Here is a 17,131-nt window from a genome sequence, read left to right as displayed (position 1 = left end):
TCACAGCACCACCATCATCACACGACCATGGTTACACCATCATGATCACAACACCGCCGTTGTCACACCACAGCCATTTCGTGTTTACCAATCAAATGCACCACACCAAGTGTACGAACGCCACACCTCCACGTCACTGTGTAGTTGAGATAATTATGGTCATTTAAGTGATGCAGTGGTTGGGCCGGTTGATGATGAGGTGGCTGGGTTACCCTGGAGATGGGTAGATCCTCCTGGTTCTGCCGGAACTCGGCGCGATTGCAGAGTGCCGCCACACGCGACAGAGACATCCAGGTCGACGAGGAGATGTCAAACGGCTGACCTGCAGCACACATCATCGTAACATCATCTCAACATCACATCACAGCTGACTTACAGCACGTATCATCACAACATCATCGTAACATCGTAAAAACATCACAGCTTCACAACATTACAAGGTTACATCATTCACATCATTAACACAACATTACAACATTCATCACAGAACTACATCATCATCATCGATTTAAAGCTTTCGTGACTGCAGGGATTCATATTCTTGGATCATTCGGTAAAGTCACGTAGAAGGGAAATAATAAAATAATAATAAAACATAATACAATTCTCACGACGTTTCGGCCACAACACAAGCAGCAGCCGTCCTCAGGTGAAGAACAGAGCTGTCTATTTTAATTATTTTATTATTTCCCTTCTACGTGACTTTACCGAAAGATCCAATAATATAATCATCATCATCACATACAAGAGCACACACTATGGTATCATCACGAAACCATCACACATGATCACAAAATCATTACAGCTGGCCTAAATCTCACAACATTACAATCATCATCACCATGTCCTGATGATGATGTGCTTGATGATGTCGTGACGATGTTACGATGTTGTATGATTATGACTGCCACCACCACCGCTACCACTGCCACCACACCGTGGCCATCACCACACCACCGTCAAACCACCACCATCACGATGCCTCGTGAGAGCTCGTTGTCGCCATCTCTCTGTGCATGCGCTAACACACACACACCTGTCTGGTCCTCAGTGGTGTCAGCCGTGTGGATCTGCCCGTCGAACCACATGTGCGCCACTGTCATGCGATTTTGCGTGAGCGTGCCCGTCTTGTCAGAGCAGATGATGGAGGTGGAGCCCAGTGTCTCCACCGCCTCCAGGTTCTTCACGAGGCAGTTCTTCTTGGCCATGCGCTTGGCCGTCAGGGACAGCGTCACCTGGCGGGGGAGGAGGCCGAGGTGTGACGACTCGCGATAGCAAAACCCGCAAGAGGAACGGGCTTTCTGCACCAATGTGTAATTTCTAATACAGGCTCAGAAACGCCGATTCTCCTCGACGCACGGAGCAACCGATGCCACCCCCTCCTGTGGTCGCGACTCACGGTGACAGTGGCGAGCAGCCCCTCAGGCACGTTGGCCACGATGATGCCGATAAGGAAGATTATGGAGTTGAGCCAGTTGTAGCCGAGCGACATGGCGATGATAAAGAAGAGAATGCCGATTGAGATGGCGACGCCCGCCACGATGTGCACAAAGTGCTCAATCTCCTGGGCGATCGGCGTCTTGCCATTCTCCAGGCTCGAGGCGAGCGACGCGATGCGGCCGATCACCGTGTTGTCGCCCGTGCTCACCACAATTCCCAATGCCGTGCCTGCCGCACCACGTGCATGCACACACACGAGCACACACGCACACACACACGTGCACACACAGACATGCGCACACGTACACACAATCACAAGGCATGCGTTATTTCAGCTCTGCGTGCCTTAGAGGGTAGGGGAAAACTTTGACTGAGGACTGAATATGACTTTCAAATAGCTTTGGGAGGGGGCCACACATTAAAGGACAACTTAATGTCATCCGATAACACTGTAAAGAATATTGTGCGTTTAACACGTAGGCTTTCGCGACCAATATTATTCATAATCAACGTTTTTGGGTTTAGATCGCGTTATTTATAAATGTGTCGTAACCCTCCACCACCCGACACAGCCAATCAGTAAAAAAGTGTCACGTTGACAAAAGACAATAGTTCACTGCTTTAGCCCACCGGTATTGAAGCGTGAAACCACAACATTTACAATTTGAGTAGCACGACGTTTCGCTGGTAATTGAATCCAGCAACGTGACACTTTTTTACTGATTGGCCGTTTCGGGTGGTGGAGGGTTACGACGCATTTATAAATAACGCGATCTAAACCCAAAAACGTTGACTATGAATAATGTGCGTGTCGACGAATTGTTAAAGGGCCCTTGCTATGAAAGAAGTGACAGAGCGCTCAAAAATGTATTCAACAGTGTTGTTGCCAGGTCAAAAATATTCCCTTCTAGCACCCGGCTAGTGTTGCTAAGATGCTCGCAATGACAAATGCATTCTGTTTGTGCTACGTTTCGAAGTGGGAGGCCTCGTGGCCGTGGGCCATGTGAAGTGAAGCCACAGACGTACACAGCCCCGAATACAGGCCCCAGGTACAGGCCGGAATACCGGCACCAAATACAGGTCCATGGTCCAGAGAATCCCAACCGCTGCTCTAAAGTGTCATCACACTATCCCCCCTCGTGTTGGTGTGGCTGCCTGTGTGGCTGAGGTGCGCACCCTCCAGGCAGGTGGTGGAGAAGAATGCCAGGTTCTTGGTCTCCAGAGGATTCTCGTGGGAGCAGTCGCACATTCGTGGCTGAGGCTCCGACTCCCCTGTGAGGGAAGAGTTGTCCACCTGCTCCACCCCAAACAGGATCCATACGATGTAGCATACCACCAAACACCACAACACACGTACTACAAACATCACGCACCAACATCACGCACCACTCCGAACCACCACAATCTCAAAAAACACACCATACATGGTGTGACGAGTGCTGCGGTGTGCTGCGATTGCGCTGTGGGATGCGCTGCCGTGCCTTGCAGCCCTGTGCGAAGATGATGCGAAGGTCCGCGGGGATGCGATCGCCACCCTTCACTTCCACGAGGTCACCGAGCACAAGTCCCGTGGCCACGATCTGCATCTTCTCTCCCCCCCGGATCACCTGGGCTTGCTGCACTCGAGAGACATACGGCCATTCGCAATTGAGCGGTGCTGATTTCACTGTAGCGCCAAAGCTTGCATTCGTATGAAATGAGTGGGTTCACAACAACCCAATTAAATCATGAAAATATTATAATTGGTTTTTACCCTTCTATCTGGCAACAAAACTGACACCTTTTTACAAGCAGTCATGTTTGCATAGACCGCAATACCAGCAGTCATAATACAAACAAAAGACATAACTCTGATAATGTATGCACTGTCCTTGAAGTTGATTGGTCCACACCCGAGACAGATTTCCTTAGAGCCTAGTCTCACATGGGTTGGAACAGATGACGCCAAAAGGCGCACAACGCTGTCTCGGGTGTGGACCAATAAACTTCAAGGACAGTGCACATTATCAGAGTTATGTCTTTTGTTTGTATTATGACTGCAGGTATTGCGGTCTATGCAAACATGACTCCTTGTAAAAAGGTGTCAGTTTTGTTGCCAGGTAGGAGGGTAAAAAAACAATTATCATATTTTTACTGGCAAATGAGGTTCCCATAGTGTACATGCAAATATTGTCAACATTCCCAGCCCTTGTATCAATTAACTCTGGATGAATGTTTCCCTATGCATTAAGATGCACTGTGGGAGGCGAGGCATAAATATAAAATAAAGCGGGGCAGAGGCCAGGACTGGTTTAGATATCACTGGGCAATGATGCGGTGGGAGGTACGATGCTGGCCGCTATTCACCTGGGGAACCATGTTTGCGAAGGAGTCCATGATGTTGGTGCTCTTGGCCTCCTGGTAGTAGGCGAAGCAGCCGGTCAGGATGACCACGGCAGCAAGTACCACACCAAGGTAGAGCTGCACAGCACAAACGAGCGAATCGCACCATGTACACCAAACACACACGTGTGTGTTCCTAATTCTGTCAATGTAATTCTGTCAGTGTAATTCAAAGTGTGCGCCTCTGCACGTTAATTTGATCACTTTCCATTCTTTGCACACTTTCCATTTCTTGTTTCTTATGAGTCATGGAGGGTAATATGCATTCATTTAAATAATATATGTAGGCCCCTCTGGAGTTTTGGGCCCTGGTCAAATGTGCAATTGGCTCCTCCTTCCTCTGCCGGTGCTAGGCATAAGCAAACTAAGCAAAAGCTTAGGGCTCAATATAGCTCAGGTGACCCCTGATTTATTTAACATATGGGTGCACCACATACTGTATCAGTTCAAAGTCTGACAGCTTTTAATAAATATAGAAATCTCCATCTTTCCAATGCCACATAATAGACTAGTTATTTATAATATAATCAACTCGTTATTTATATTTATAACGAGTCTATTAACTTCATTATTTCATGCGAGTCGTGATGCAATTAAGTTACACACCCAGCACAGTTACGTCACACACCCCGAAATAATGTTTGCTTCAGGGCCACGTTTTCCATCGGCTGGTACCGTCACCACCACAATGACCGTCACCAGCACAACCAGTGCTCGCGCGTGTCCCCGTGTGCTCACGTTGTCGCGTGGGATGTTGATGTCCTGCGAGTACTGGATGCCGTACGCGATCCAGCAGAGGATGGCGCCGGCCCACAGCAGCAGCGAGAAACCGCCCATCATCTGCCGCATGAACTTGAGCCACTCGGGGGTCCCCTTCGGTGGCGTCAGCGAGTTGGGGCCGTCGCGCTCCAGACGCTCGGCAGCGACGGCCACCGCCAGACCCTGGCCCAGCGTCACACAAAGCGTTATCATCGTGGCCCCAGCAAAGCGGCATGGGCCCCGTTGCAAGAAATTATATGGACACATCCCCCCTTCCCCTCACCCCCCAGGGCTTAATATCTCAAGGGAATTTCTCGTGGAATATTTGCCCATGTCTATTAAAGTGCAGTATTCAAACACGATACCATCTCGGTAGCAAGATGTTAACTGCCTCGTCTGGTATACAGAAGGTCGTGGGTTCGATCCCGATCCTGATGCCTGCATATTTGGAGTTTGCATGTTCTCCCTGTGGTCGCGTAGATTTTTCTGCGGGTTCTCTGTGTTTTCCCTTCATATTTAGAAACATGCTTTTAGAATATTTGGCTGCTATACATTTCCACATGATAAGCCACTTCTTTGAGCTATTATTTGTGGCCAGGTCACTTCTGAAAAAGAGCTTTATAGCTCAGTGGGCCTTACCTGGTAAAATAAAATGAAAATTTAGTTTTTATAGTTTTAAGTTGTTATTACGACCTGAGGTGGCTTAACTTGCAGTGGTGTCAATTACTTTGTGGCCAATAACAGTGAATGGCATAATTAACTATTATCAGACATAGTTGTGTTAACTTAGGTTGTACTAATGTCTGCTACGGCCCATGGACTATTGCCCAGTGTGGCTCAATGCTGCGGTGTATGTGACAGGGCTTGCGATTGCAAACGCAGTACGATACGGTTCCTTGATGTGAACGTCTGTAATACATCGAGGATGTGATTTAAATGTCATTACTGAAAGTGTTAGCCATGCAGCCACAACAAGTGCACGTGTGCACGTGTCTCACCTTTTTCAGGTCAGTCTGATGTTTCTTTTCCAGTTCTCCTTGAGTCAGCTTATGATCATCCTGAAAGCGAAATCACACCATGAGTAGGGGAATTAAATAATTTTTGCGGCGATCGGGCTCAGCGTGCCAGCACTGAGGATCAAGGTGACACCACCACTGACCCTGTGGAGTATTTTATGAACAAATCTTCAGAATTAACCAGGGAGGCCTGCCGAGTCTAACTGCGAGGGCTGGAAGCGTTCGCAGCGTAGTTCGATAGCGGTTTGCGCCACCGCTCCACGTCATTATAATGATTGCTCTATCAACCATGGAAACATGGTGTTGTCTCTATCATTATCACAGGGCTACTGTAACAATTCTTGGGAAAGCACACAGTGACGTCACTAGGGTTGGTGTCACCCAGTGCGGTAACTCGTGGTGTCACCCCCCATGGACCTCCTCCCGTAACAGACCGTATAGAATCCTTCGTACTGTATCATTATCACAGGGTTACTGTAACAATTCTTGGGAAAGCACACAGTGACGTCACTAGGGTTGGTGTCATCCAGTGCGGTAACTCGTGGTGTCACCCCCCATGGACCTCCTCCCGTACCAGACCGTATAGAATCCTTCGTACTGTTACTCCTACATCGTAATTCCCGTATATCACTGAATGCAATGGCAATAGTAGTGACATAAACAACTAACAAATAAAAATTACACCTTTAAATTACAATATCATACGTACAGCCTAAATGTACTTTTACATAGTTTAATGTGGTTAAAGTGAAAATTCGGTAATAAAACAATAGAATTCGAAGTAAGAAAAACGTCAAAACAAATAAGAACTATATTAAATCGGATGTATATTTGCAAGACGGTGATGTTTTTAAAGACAAATTTAAAAAGACTAAAATGAAAAAAAAAACCCTCAATTTAAGATTAAAGTTATATTTCTAAACATATATCAAGAAACATAGCATTTCCCCCCACTTCATGTTGTCAATTTCTCTATTCAGTTATCAAAGAGTTTATTATCAATTTTAATCATCGAATAATCTGTGATATAGTTGTAAATTGCTTAAATATTATATTTCTTAGATTATATGAATACTAACAACAAAATTGTTTTGTAACTGAGCGGAGGCCTTCATTATTTTCCTTTTCCTTTAATTACTACTTCATTCTCAAAAAAGTTATTGATATAGGATCACAAATACTCATTACCACAACATTGTAGCTAAAACACCAGACAATTTGACAAAACCGCGTGCTCGTAGCGCGTGGCAGACGAAACCACGTGACTCCAATCGTCACTGTAGTTGGTTAACAATAACAGCTCTGACCGGAGCGCATTAGAAGATTCAAAAAGTAAATTAGCAGAGTTTTAGCCTTGTAGGTATATTGATACAGTACGTGTAAGCTGGGTTTATGAAAACAAATTTTGTTGTTATAACTACAGGGATATTTTTTATTAAAACATTCTAAATTTCTGCTGAAACATTGCACAACATTTTTTTGGTGTCATGATGCTTACACACCACACCAGGTACTCGTTTGAGCATACCTGTCAACCCATACGGTTTACTCCGTATTCTTGTACAGGGAAATTGAGTTTTCAGGTCCACACGGCGTAAAGCCGTTTCAATACGGGCAAAAAATGTGTCTTATTTGTTTGTGTTTCTCCCTTGTGATGGCATTTTGTAGGATGAACGTTGAGATCTATACGGGCACGGGGTGACCAACAAGGTCTGAGTTGGTCTATAATAAGGTAGGCAGGGCCCTGATAAGGGGTTGACAGGTATATTTGAGGCTGAGTCGACCTAGGGGAGAGCCCATGACCGGTTGAGTCAATCGTCAGCGGTGTTGGCCGTGTGTGAGCCGGAATCGAACTCGGGTGGCCGTGTTTGGTGGCGCAGCGTAGCGGTTCACCACGCACGCCTCCCACGCCGCATGTTTACGGAATCATCGCAAACAAAGGACAACAAAATAGCCCCTGGCTAGCCCCCCCCCTCCCCCCAGTCACACCCCCATACCCCCACCCCCCACAGAACCGGCTTCCTCCTGCTGAGACCGGAGCCAGACCGGTCCCGGCCGCATCGCACCCGCATCCACACGCAGGGTCCGGCAGGGGGGGGGCTGCAGGACCTCGCTCCCTCACAGCCCCCCACCCCACCCCACCTTGAGCCCCCCCCCCCCCACACGCTATCCTCCTGCTCCTACGTCATCAAGCCCGGCTACAGCTGTTCTCGGATGGGAGGGGGGGCAGTAGAGTAATGTATTGATAGTGATACACCGCTAAGGGTGATAGTGAACTTTGGGGGGCGGGGGGGGGGCAAATGGACATTTGTTGGAGCAGGGCTGACCCCAGCGCACCCCTAGCCCCCCACCCCGTCGTGCCCGGCCCCTTCTTCCCTGCCCTCATCATCATCATCATGTCCGTGGGCTCTGTCATGTCCAGCATCATTAACCATGGTTCCATCGCATCTTGTCAGGTGCATGTGCATCATCATCATCAGTAATTCATCGTCATAGGTTGCGCTGCGGTGTGTCAAGGCCACTGTTGGATGAAGGATTCCTCGCGCAGTGTCGTTGTTTTTACCAAACTTCACCCCTCTGGTTGGCGACTGGAGTGTCCAGGATCGGGAATCAAACTCCGATTTCCGAAATCACGATACAATTTGCTTAGCATTACTCCACCACTCTACTCCGTCTTACATATAGACACTCCAATCAGTGGATAGCTAAAAGGGGGTGGTTCTCAGGACCAGGACAAATACGATTTGCCACCGATGCTGGCCCTCACTGCGTCTCCTAATCACTGTCCCTTGGGGGCAGTTATCCCACATGTCTACACACGTGTGTCCCCACGTCTCTGGGATCTACACTCCGGCCCCGTGTCCCTTGCACCCCTACTCAACCCCCATCAGCCTTGTTATCGTGTCCCCATTCCCATCGTCTCCTTGTCGCTGCTCTCGTGTCTCCAGGACACGCGTTCTTCTCTAGGTGTCCTCGCCACTTGTCTCTGCCCCATGTGTCACCTCCTGGGCAACTTAGTCGTGAGAAGGAACGATGGCCAATGGTTTGGACTCACGAGGCAGTGACAGCCAAAGGAGAGAACACAGCCGATGGAGCAATGGATTTGGCTCGCTTGATCGATTGTGGCATCACGTCACCACGAGCGATTGCGAGGGCTGATGATGATATCTCTTCATCACTGGGCAACCTAAACCGGACCATGTCTTTGCATGCCTCCCTCCATTCCTCATCTCCACATTGTCCCTCCCTCCCCACCCTCATTCCCGGGGGGGTGGGGGGCAAGTGACGAAGCGAATGCGTGGAATGCGACACGGCTAGACAGACAAGACTCACCCCCCACACACACCACCAAACACACGAGTTTGTTCGGTCGGGATCACGGGGGGGGGGGGGGGTGGGGAGGGGGGCGACGGAGCAGAGCTAAGGTGGTCAAAGCATGTAACACAGGTGCTTAGCAGCAGTATTTAAGAGGTGATGGACACGCACACGATATTGGCACAGTTTACGGTGGTCGCGGGAATTGTGAATTTAAATAAAAGTTCGTGAACTCTTGGAAATTGCTGCAGAAACGCATTCTCTGCCCGGAGGGGTGGAGGCAGCATGGGACCCTCACTTGGTTCAAGATTTTTGGTTTTACCTAAAAATGTTTGTTTTGAAAGTTTCTTCTAAAGTATAAAATTTATAAAAGTTTTCATTGAATTGTTAGGTGGTGCGTCGCCCCACATTATTCCGTGACCTTCCCATGAACGAACATTCGATGTAACAGCTCAAGAGTGAGATGGACTGTTGCATCGCGAGATCATAGGGGAAGAAGGTGACCATGTGGTGGGGGCCTTCATCCAGGAGTGGATAGACCACAGCTGATGATAATAGACCACGGTTGATGAGCACTGTAAGTGTAACTCTACCATGTCCAGCTCTTGCTTGAGTCCATCCATCTTGTCATCCTTCGCCTGCTGCCGCCCCACCCACTTGGCCCTAAGCCCCTTGCGCTTCTTGCAGGTGGCACCAGGATTGTCGCCCTTCTTGTCCATCCTGTCCACGTCCAACACGGCGGGCACATAGTCCTGCGTGCCATGCGTCTCCACCGTGTACACATTCGCCTGGGGGGAGGAGGGCACCCACAGCACACGCATAGCAAGCACAGGGTTTACAACATACGTATCGTCACTTCCTCCGAATTGTATCACAATCGTGCTATCGGTGTCACATATTGAGACAGATGATCAATTTTAAAGTCTCTTAGAACGGCGTAACTCTCCCTATTAGAGAACGGCCTATAGAAGTTGATATCCTACGGAACGGCATTTAAGATCCATTCAAGTTATCTTTGGTCCACACAAAAGGTGGTAGGTAGGTAGTTAGTACGTCACCACCTACTCTGCATGTGAAATGTTCGTCACATCAAATGAATGTGTAATTCTTAGAGCTGGAATGTAACCAAAATAAGAGCAGAATCCAATTAAATGTGATGGTTTTTGTGCAGACAAAAACCCAGTACACTTGAACATTTGGCTTAATCATTCCTATCCAGGCTCTCAGCAGTGCCAGCATCAGTCATCTGACCTCCAGGCCACCTGACCACCTCCAACAACTACAGAATTTAATATCGTCACCAGCAGCATCATCATATTCTAAACACCCTTCACATGCCATGACTACAGCGGCGTAGCTATCGGGTGTGCAGGCACTTCAATTGCACCAGGGTCCACAGACCGGAGGGCCCCAGACGCTGGGCTATGAAGGGTGCGGGGGATGAATTATACAGCACCTTTGCACCTGGGCACATTCTAACCGCGCTACGCCATTGTGTCATTACATCTCGAAATTAATGCCAAATAGTTTCATACGTGAAGCAAATGTCTCTGAACAACACATTTTTCTGTACAAAAAGAAATACAAACAACTGAATACAAATATGCCACAGGCAATTTGACACAAACTCACACGTGTTGAGGGTAGTGTTGTCACTTGTGTGTGTGTGTGTATTTTACATGTGTATTTTCCCATGTGTTTTTTTTACTAATTGTAAGGGTACAGACGGTTCAGCTACAACTACAAAATTGTAATCGACTTGTTCCATCATAACTATATGGTTGCCACAACTAACTGAACGAACCATTTTGCAGGTATCACCTAAGAGCAGAGCAGAAATTGATCTCCCGCTGGGGTGGCAACACGACAGTGGAACTAATTGTTTTATATTCCTGTTAGAAAAAAAAGTTTTTAAAAGTGTTTAAGCGTATTTATCGATAATACAAATTTGAGTGCGTATCCTTCCCAATTTAGATGAGCACGGTGTGAAAAAAGTCCAGCATATATACAGCGGTTCTTCATAAACACAAACACGCAATTCTGTTTTTCTTATGGTGTACGTCTGCTTGTGGCGCATCTTTCCACAGGAGGGCGCTCTAATAAAAATAACTTAGAATTCATTGCCGCTTTGTATATTCGCGCTGGATGAAGACCTCCCTTCCCCTCGGACAAACACCGTGTCTGTCCATACTTCACCACGCTGGTCATCGCAGATGGGTGAAGGTGACGGTGGGCGTGAATGATATCGGCTCAGATATCACTCCTCGCTGACGTTACCCGTTCAGACGCTCACCCAACCAAACGCTCACCCATCCAGACTCTCACCCCTTCCAGTCCTCACCCATCCAGACTCTCACCCGTTCGGACTCTCACCCGTTCATGCTCTCACCCGTTCATGCTCTCACCCGTTCAGACTCTTACCCACCCAGGTCCTCACCCGTTCAGGCTCTCACTTGGTTCAGGCTCTCACCCATCCAGACTCACCCGTTCAGACTCTCACTTGGTTCAGGTCTCACCCATCCAGACTCACTCCTTTAAACTCCCACTTGGTTCAGACTCTCACCCATCCAGACTCACCCGTTCAGACTCTCACTTGGTTCAGGTCTCACCCATCCAGACTCACCCGTTCAGACTCTCACTTGGTTCAGGTCTCACCCATCCAGACTCACCCGTTCAGACTCTCACTTGGTTCAGGTCTCACCCATCCAGACTCACCCGTTCAGACTCTCACTTGGTTCAGGTCTCACCCATCCAGACTCACCCGTTCAGACTCTCACTTGGTTCAGGTCTCACCCATCCAAACTCACCCGTTCAGACTCTCACCCGTTCAGACTCTCACCCATCCAGGCACTCACCCGTTCAGGCTACCATACGAGGGACTTGTTATATTCTTAACGCGTTTTCCTTGACGGATCTCGTTCACTAAATATTCTGTCGTGTTTATTGCGTTTAAGGCCGCTCTTTGATGTTTGAATTGGAGCTGCGTCCACGCTGAGATTGTCCCCCCCTCCCCGCCTTGTTGGCAACTGCCTAGATTGAGAATGTAGGGCGGTTGTTTGGCTCACTGATTAGTGATAAGCTCACGAAGCCGGTGGAAACCTTGAGATTAAATTACAATTGCAATCAAAATTGTATTTATAACTGTTTATTCATGATGTACACTCTCAAAAGACATGGACCAGTGGCGCAGTGGTTAGCGCACTGTGCTCTGAGAGAACCTGACTACCTGAGTTATTTTCCAGACCACGACCAACATCGGTGGCTCGTGACACAATATGAACCAGACCTGAGCGCCCCAACCCTGCTCTTCACCACCAACCTCGCACTGACCAGCGTGGTGAAGTATAGTCAAACAATCCCCGAGCACCACTAGCAGACGGTCCGACTCTCGTCCGAGCAAGGGTAAGTAAAATAAGTGATGGTTTATTGTCAGACATTCGTATGGCTTTGATGTAGAGCAACAACTATTATGTTATTTGGTTCTTTCGGTTAAGTCACGTCTAAAGATAAAATAATCTTTAGACGGTTAAGTCACGTCTAAAGATAAAATAATCTTTAGACTTGACTTAACCGAAAGAACCAAATAATAATAATTTCTGCAGTCACGAAAGTTCTAAAACTATTATGTTACATTGCGGTTTGATTGAGCCAGATAATTGAGCCAGAGTAACAGGAGTGCATCGCTGTGATGATGCCTCCTCCTTCTTCGCATTTGTGAATCTGCCCAACGAGTCGTTCGATTGGACCCCCCCCCACGTGCCCCATGTGGTGTCACTGTGATCACCCTGCGGTGATTGAGACGCCACTGCGGGTGATGGGAGCCCGTCGCTCAATTGCCCAAGAGGCGCGCAGGGGTCGCACCCCGACTAAGAATAAAAGGATGGGGCTGCCTTCTCACCGCATCACACAGTGAAACTTTTTGTCCACCTGTGATTAGCCTTGCAAGTGCAATGCTAATCGCTCTGAACACACGCACGCATGCATGTGTACCGCACCCTTTGGGCTTCACACAAAAGACTCGATTTGCGTGAATAACTTTGGAAAGACCCCACACAAAAGGGTTGATTGTACGTGTTACAACTTAGTCTATGTATATGCAGCCATGGAGCCACATTAATTTAAACTCCACATGAATTATCGTAAGAGATCTATTCTATAAACATTTGCCCCACGTGATTACCAGTGCTGTAAAAATACGATAATTTGTTTCTGATTATTTTCCACGTTACCTCCTCGTTATCCACCAACCCGCACTGACCAGCGTGGTGAAGTATGGTCAACTCCTCTCCCAACAGTTCCGACATGACGTGGGAGGCCTTCATCCATGGATGTACAGTATTGAGATTGGATTAAATCGATCTGTCTTATTAATACACAATGTCCATGGCATAAAATAACAGAATACAGCCCTTTGTCAACCCACTACTGATTGATGGTTGTTTGACCATACTTCACCACGCTGCTCAGTTTTACAGATTTAAGAGGCAGTCAAACAAGTTCGTATATTACTCGCCACTCATGCTCCCCACGTCTAACCACTGCGCCACCTGCTCCGCTCGCATTGTTTAATAGCTTCGCTGCCGGCTTCTGCGCGTTGGTTTAAAATGTAATCGGCGTGACCGCGAATGCTCAGCGCTAGAAGCTATGGAAGCTGGGGTCTGATCACTGATAGAGCACGGGAGCCGTAACATAAAAAAAAATCACAGCGGGGTGGGGAGCAGCGTGGATAGTGGACGGGTGGGCCCGAGTTAAAGGGCCCCCAGGCCACGTGCAGGTGAGTTTACACCGGACCGAACCGCCGATCGCGGGTCTGGTGGGGGGAGCGTGGGGGGGCGGATGGGTGGGGGGTGGGGGAGAAAGGTGCTAACCCCCACTCCACGTCGAACTGGTGACCGCGTCTCCTGCTGTCAATATGAATGAGCGGACAAGCCCGAGGTTCAGAGGGCATGGAACGCATATTCATGGGATTCTCAGGATGCAGTGGCCGTGCTCGCTGGCAATGAGAGCACGTGGAATATTGCCAGGAGAGATCATTCGCTGTGTTTTCAATGAGTAGGTATGACTGCACTTACTAAAATTTAAACATGAACTCCTTATTTATCATTCACAAAATGCGTACGTTTTAATGTATGTACGAGTAAATATAAGTATAGGTTCTGGTCTTGGGTTGGATTGTCTTTTTAAGGTTGTATGTATTTTTCTTGAATCCGTTTAAGTCTGCTGTTTTACTCGCCTTCAACTCAGACTGGTCATGGTCAGATAACCCTCACAACCCACACAGCAGTGGATTTGAGCGAAAATTACAAATATAGAATCAACGGACTCTCAGATACACATATACTGTTCAGCCCTTAGTTCCTTCAGGGTGGATACATTCCGTAGAATTCGTATTTGGAATATGTTCCCACCACGAGAAAAAGGACATCCCACCACTAACTCGGTCCCCTAATGGCTATAAGTGCACGGGCCAGAGACACGCCAGCATACGAACGAAGCATTTTTGGGATTAATCTTTGCAGAACCAGCGGAGATCCCTGGTGATATGCAACGAGGTATTACAGTGGTGAGCGCACTGCATCATGAATCGAGAGACATGAGGTTGATTTTCAGCCACGGTTACATCAGTGGCGAGTGATGCGGCCCTGCCACCTTGTCCAAGCTGCACTGACCAGTGTGGTTAAGTACAGATAGAAAGCAACAATCCATTTACATCCCTTTGTCAATAAACTGCTGGCTTAAGGCCCTTTTATACCGCTTCAGATCGCGTGGGTTCTTTGACCCTTACCGCACCACGCTGGTCACTGCGGTTTGGTCAAGGGGCTCCCAGGATCCTTGCAGACATCAATCGCCACTGAAATTAGCCACGGCAGGGAATTGAACTCTGGTCGCTGGATTCATAATAGCTCAATTACGATGGCCACTGTAACACCGCTCCCAAATAGAAATTAAAAAGTAACGATAATTATCAATGATAATGTAAAAACGATCAAATCAAAAACTTTAAGTGCGGTCCACTCTCGCAGTGACATGATTATCAATGATAATGTAAAAACGATTAAATCAAAAACTTTAAGTGCGGTCCACTCTCGCAGTGACATGAAGGGTCATTTCCCGAATTGTCACCTATTGTTTTTCCTTCTAAGGAAAGTGTTATCGAAAAAATGTCTTGAGGGTTTTGTTAATTAAAAAAAAAACCCATAATACAATTCACGGTTTACTCACACACGTCCACACATAGACACAATCGAACGAAAGTGCACACACGTACCCCTCTGTTGTCCATTCCGATGGTCGTCTGATCGATCGCCCGAAGAAGATAATTGGCTAAGAACGTGCGTCTAGCTCATTCAATCGACTCGGCTAATGGACGTGGTGTTGTCACTCAGCGAGACGGGGGTGTGAGCAGCACGAAGCGGCGAGCCTTATGGGGGGGGGGGCGTCTTCTCATCCACGGGCACTCATCATCTCGAAGTGGAACTCACAAGCACCGTGCGGGGCCAAGCCGAGTCGCCGCCTATTATACAGGAGGCACGGGGGGGGGGCGGGGCCCCCACGCCCCCGCAGCCCCGCCCCTCCCCCAATCCCTCCACCATTTCCTCCCACCCCCACCTCCTTCACCCCCCTCCCCTCCACCTTCACCCCCCCTCCCCTCCACCTCTTTGTAGAGATTTTTGTTTTGTTGATCCAAATTCGGAAAACATCCTCTATTGTCAAGTGTACTTTGTCGAACCAGGTGAGGACTCAAAAGACCAGGACGAGTTTCATCTGTGAATTCACATCATCGCAGTGATCATTTTATTGTACAGAGAGCCCCTAATGCATTCATCATGCCAATCACAAAATTATCTCCAGACTTCCACATTCAGTGAACCTCTACAGCCTTAACATGGATTCATTCTCGATTGATTTTTAGCCTCTCGTTTGAAGTAGACACAAGCCCCAGTTTTTCCTGGGCTTGTGACTACTTCAGTTTTCATTAATTCATTAACTGAGATGCAATTATTTAAATCGTGAATACAATTTAACGTGCACAATACGTGGGCTTAATATACCATTCCAATTTAAGCAGCAATTCACTCTGAATTTGATCACGTCTATTTTACGCCTACTTGTTTAGGGTCATAATGTTTATTTTACCAAAACACTTTGCAATCATGCCTAGTAATTATTAGCATTTAATTGATTTCCTGTCCATTCATTTATTTCAATTAATTATTGCAAATTCGGACACAATACGACCGAACGAATTCAGCGTGAATCCCATCTTTATCCCCATCGCATGCGATTCAGTTTATGTTTGTGTGCGATCCTACGAACAGATGCGGTGTTTTTTTTTTTTGTCAGGAGCTGGGTCCAAATTCCGATTCTGAACTCATCCGATGGTCCACCAGCAGCATGCAACACGCAGGCAGCACCTCTGGTGTCGCGTTCATGTCGCTTGGGGCTTTTTTTGTTTTATTAAACGCCGTTTATCCTCACGTGGGTTTATAATAATGCACGCCTTACTGGTTGTGCTCTGGTTTTCTAGTATTACCACGTGCTCCTGATTATAAGACGCTCCATGAAGTAAGATGCACCCCAAACTTGTGTCCGCTTTAAATACCGGCTATACACATCTGGTGTTGCATTTCCCCCCACACATTTGTTTGTATCCTTTATTTAGTATTTATTTGTTGCCTTATTTTGCAAAGGGCGACATGGGTCACACCAAGAGAAATTTAGAACACCATGTATTCTTTTTAAACATTAAGATGTAACTTCCTAATTAATAGAAGTATCCCCAACTTGTGCTTTAACATAAAAAAATAGTGAATTTTCTAATCCTGAGAATTGGCACCGCGTTTATACCCAAATTATGGCAATTTGTGAAGATGTCAATATCACTGGGATTCCAGTTAGTAGAGAATCAACTAAGCTGATTTAAGTTTAATTGCATATGTATGTATGTATGTTGAGCTTCTTTCGCACTGTACGTAGCCAAGCTTGCTAATCTGAGGTGTAGAAAGTTGATATATTTTAGTCCATTAGCCTCTTTGATTTTTCAAGACCAATTTTATCCGGTTTTAAGCAAAACCAGATCGGTTTTAACCTTCTGGGTCTCTTCAGTGGAGTAATGCCTGTTAAACAAACGCTGCTGGGTTGGCAGATGTTATTTACAAGATCACTCCGTCTAAACCATGCCCTGTTCAACACAAGATTCAATGCATACAAACTCATAC

General features: G+C 47.2%; 1 protein-coding gene across 1 annotated transcript in view; it reads right to left on the bottom strand.

The window, feature by feature from the left end:
• The window catches only part of LOC133347765 (potassium-transporting ATPase alpha chain 2-like), a 28,583-nt gene extending 13,186 nt beyond the window's left edge, over positions 1-15,397 (bottom strand). Inside the window, exons 1-10 of the mRNA XM_061560345.1 lie at positions 15,181-15,397; positions 9,506-9,700; positions 5,580-5,639; positions 4,561-4,764; positions 3,787-3,900; positions 2,922-3,056; positions 2,617-2,734; positions 1,400-1,668; positions 1,037-1,235; positions 213-322 (exon numbers count right to left, since the gene is read on the bottom strand). Of these exons, the coding sequence (XP_061416329.1) occupies positions 213-322; positions 1,037-1,235; positions 1,400-1,668; positions 2,617-2,734; positions 2,922-3,056; positions 3,787-3,900; positions 4,561-4,764; positions 5,580-5,639; positions 9,506-9,700; positions 15,181-15,195 (1,419 nt within the window). The 5' untranslated portion in view covers positions 15,196-15,397. The remainder of the gene's footprint in view (positions 1-212; positions 323-1,036; positions 1,236-1,399; positions 1,669-2,616; positions 2,735-2,921; positions 3,057-3,786; positions 3,901-4,560; positions 4,765-5,579; positions 5,640-9,505; positions 9,701-15,180) is intronic.
• Between the last annotated feature and the right edge of the window lie 1,734 nt (positions 15,398-17,131).

This window comes from Lethenteron reissneri, chromosome 26 (assembly GCF_015708825.2).
Source record: "Lethenteron reissneri isolate LAM-NWPU_2019-01 chromosome 26, ASM1570882v1, whole genome shotgun sequence".
Taxonomy (NCBI): Eukaryota; Metazoa; Chordata; class Hyperoartia; order Petromyzontiformes; family Petromyzontidae; genus Lethenteron; species Lethenteron reissneri.
This window is presented reverse-complemented; position numbering and strand designations above follow the sequence as displayed.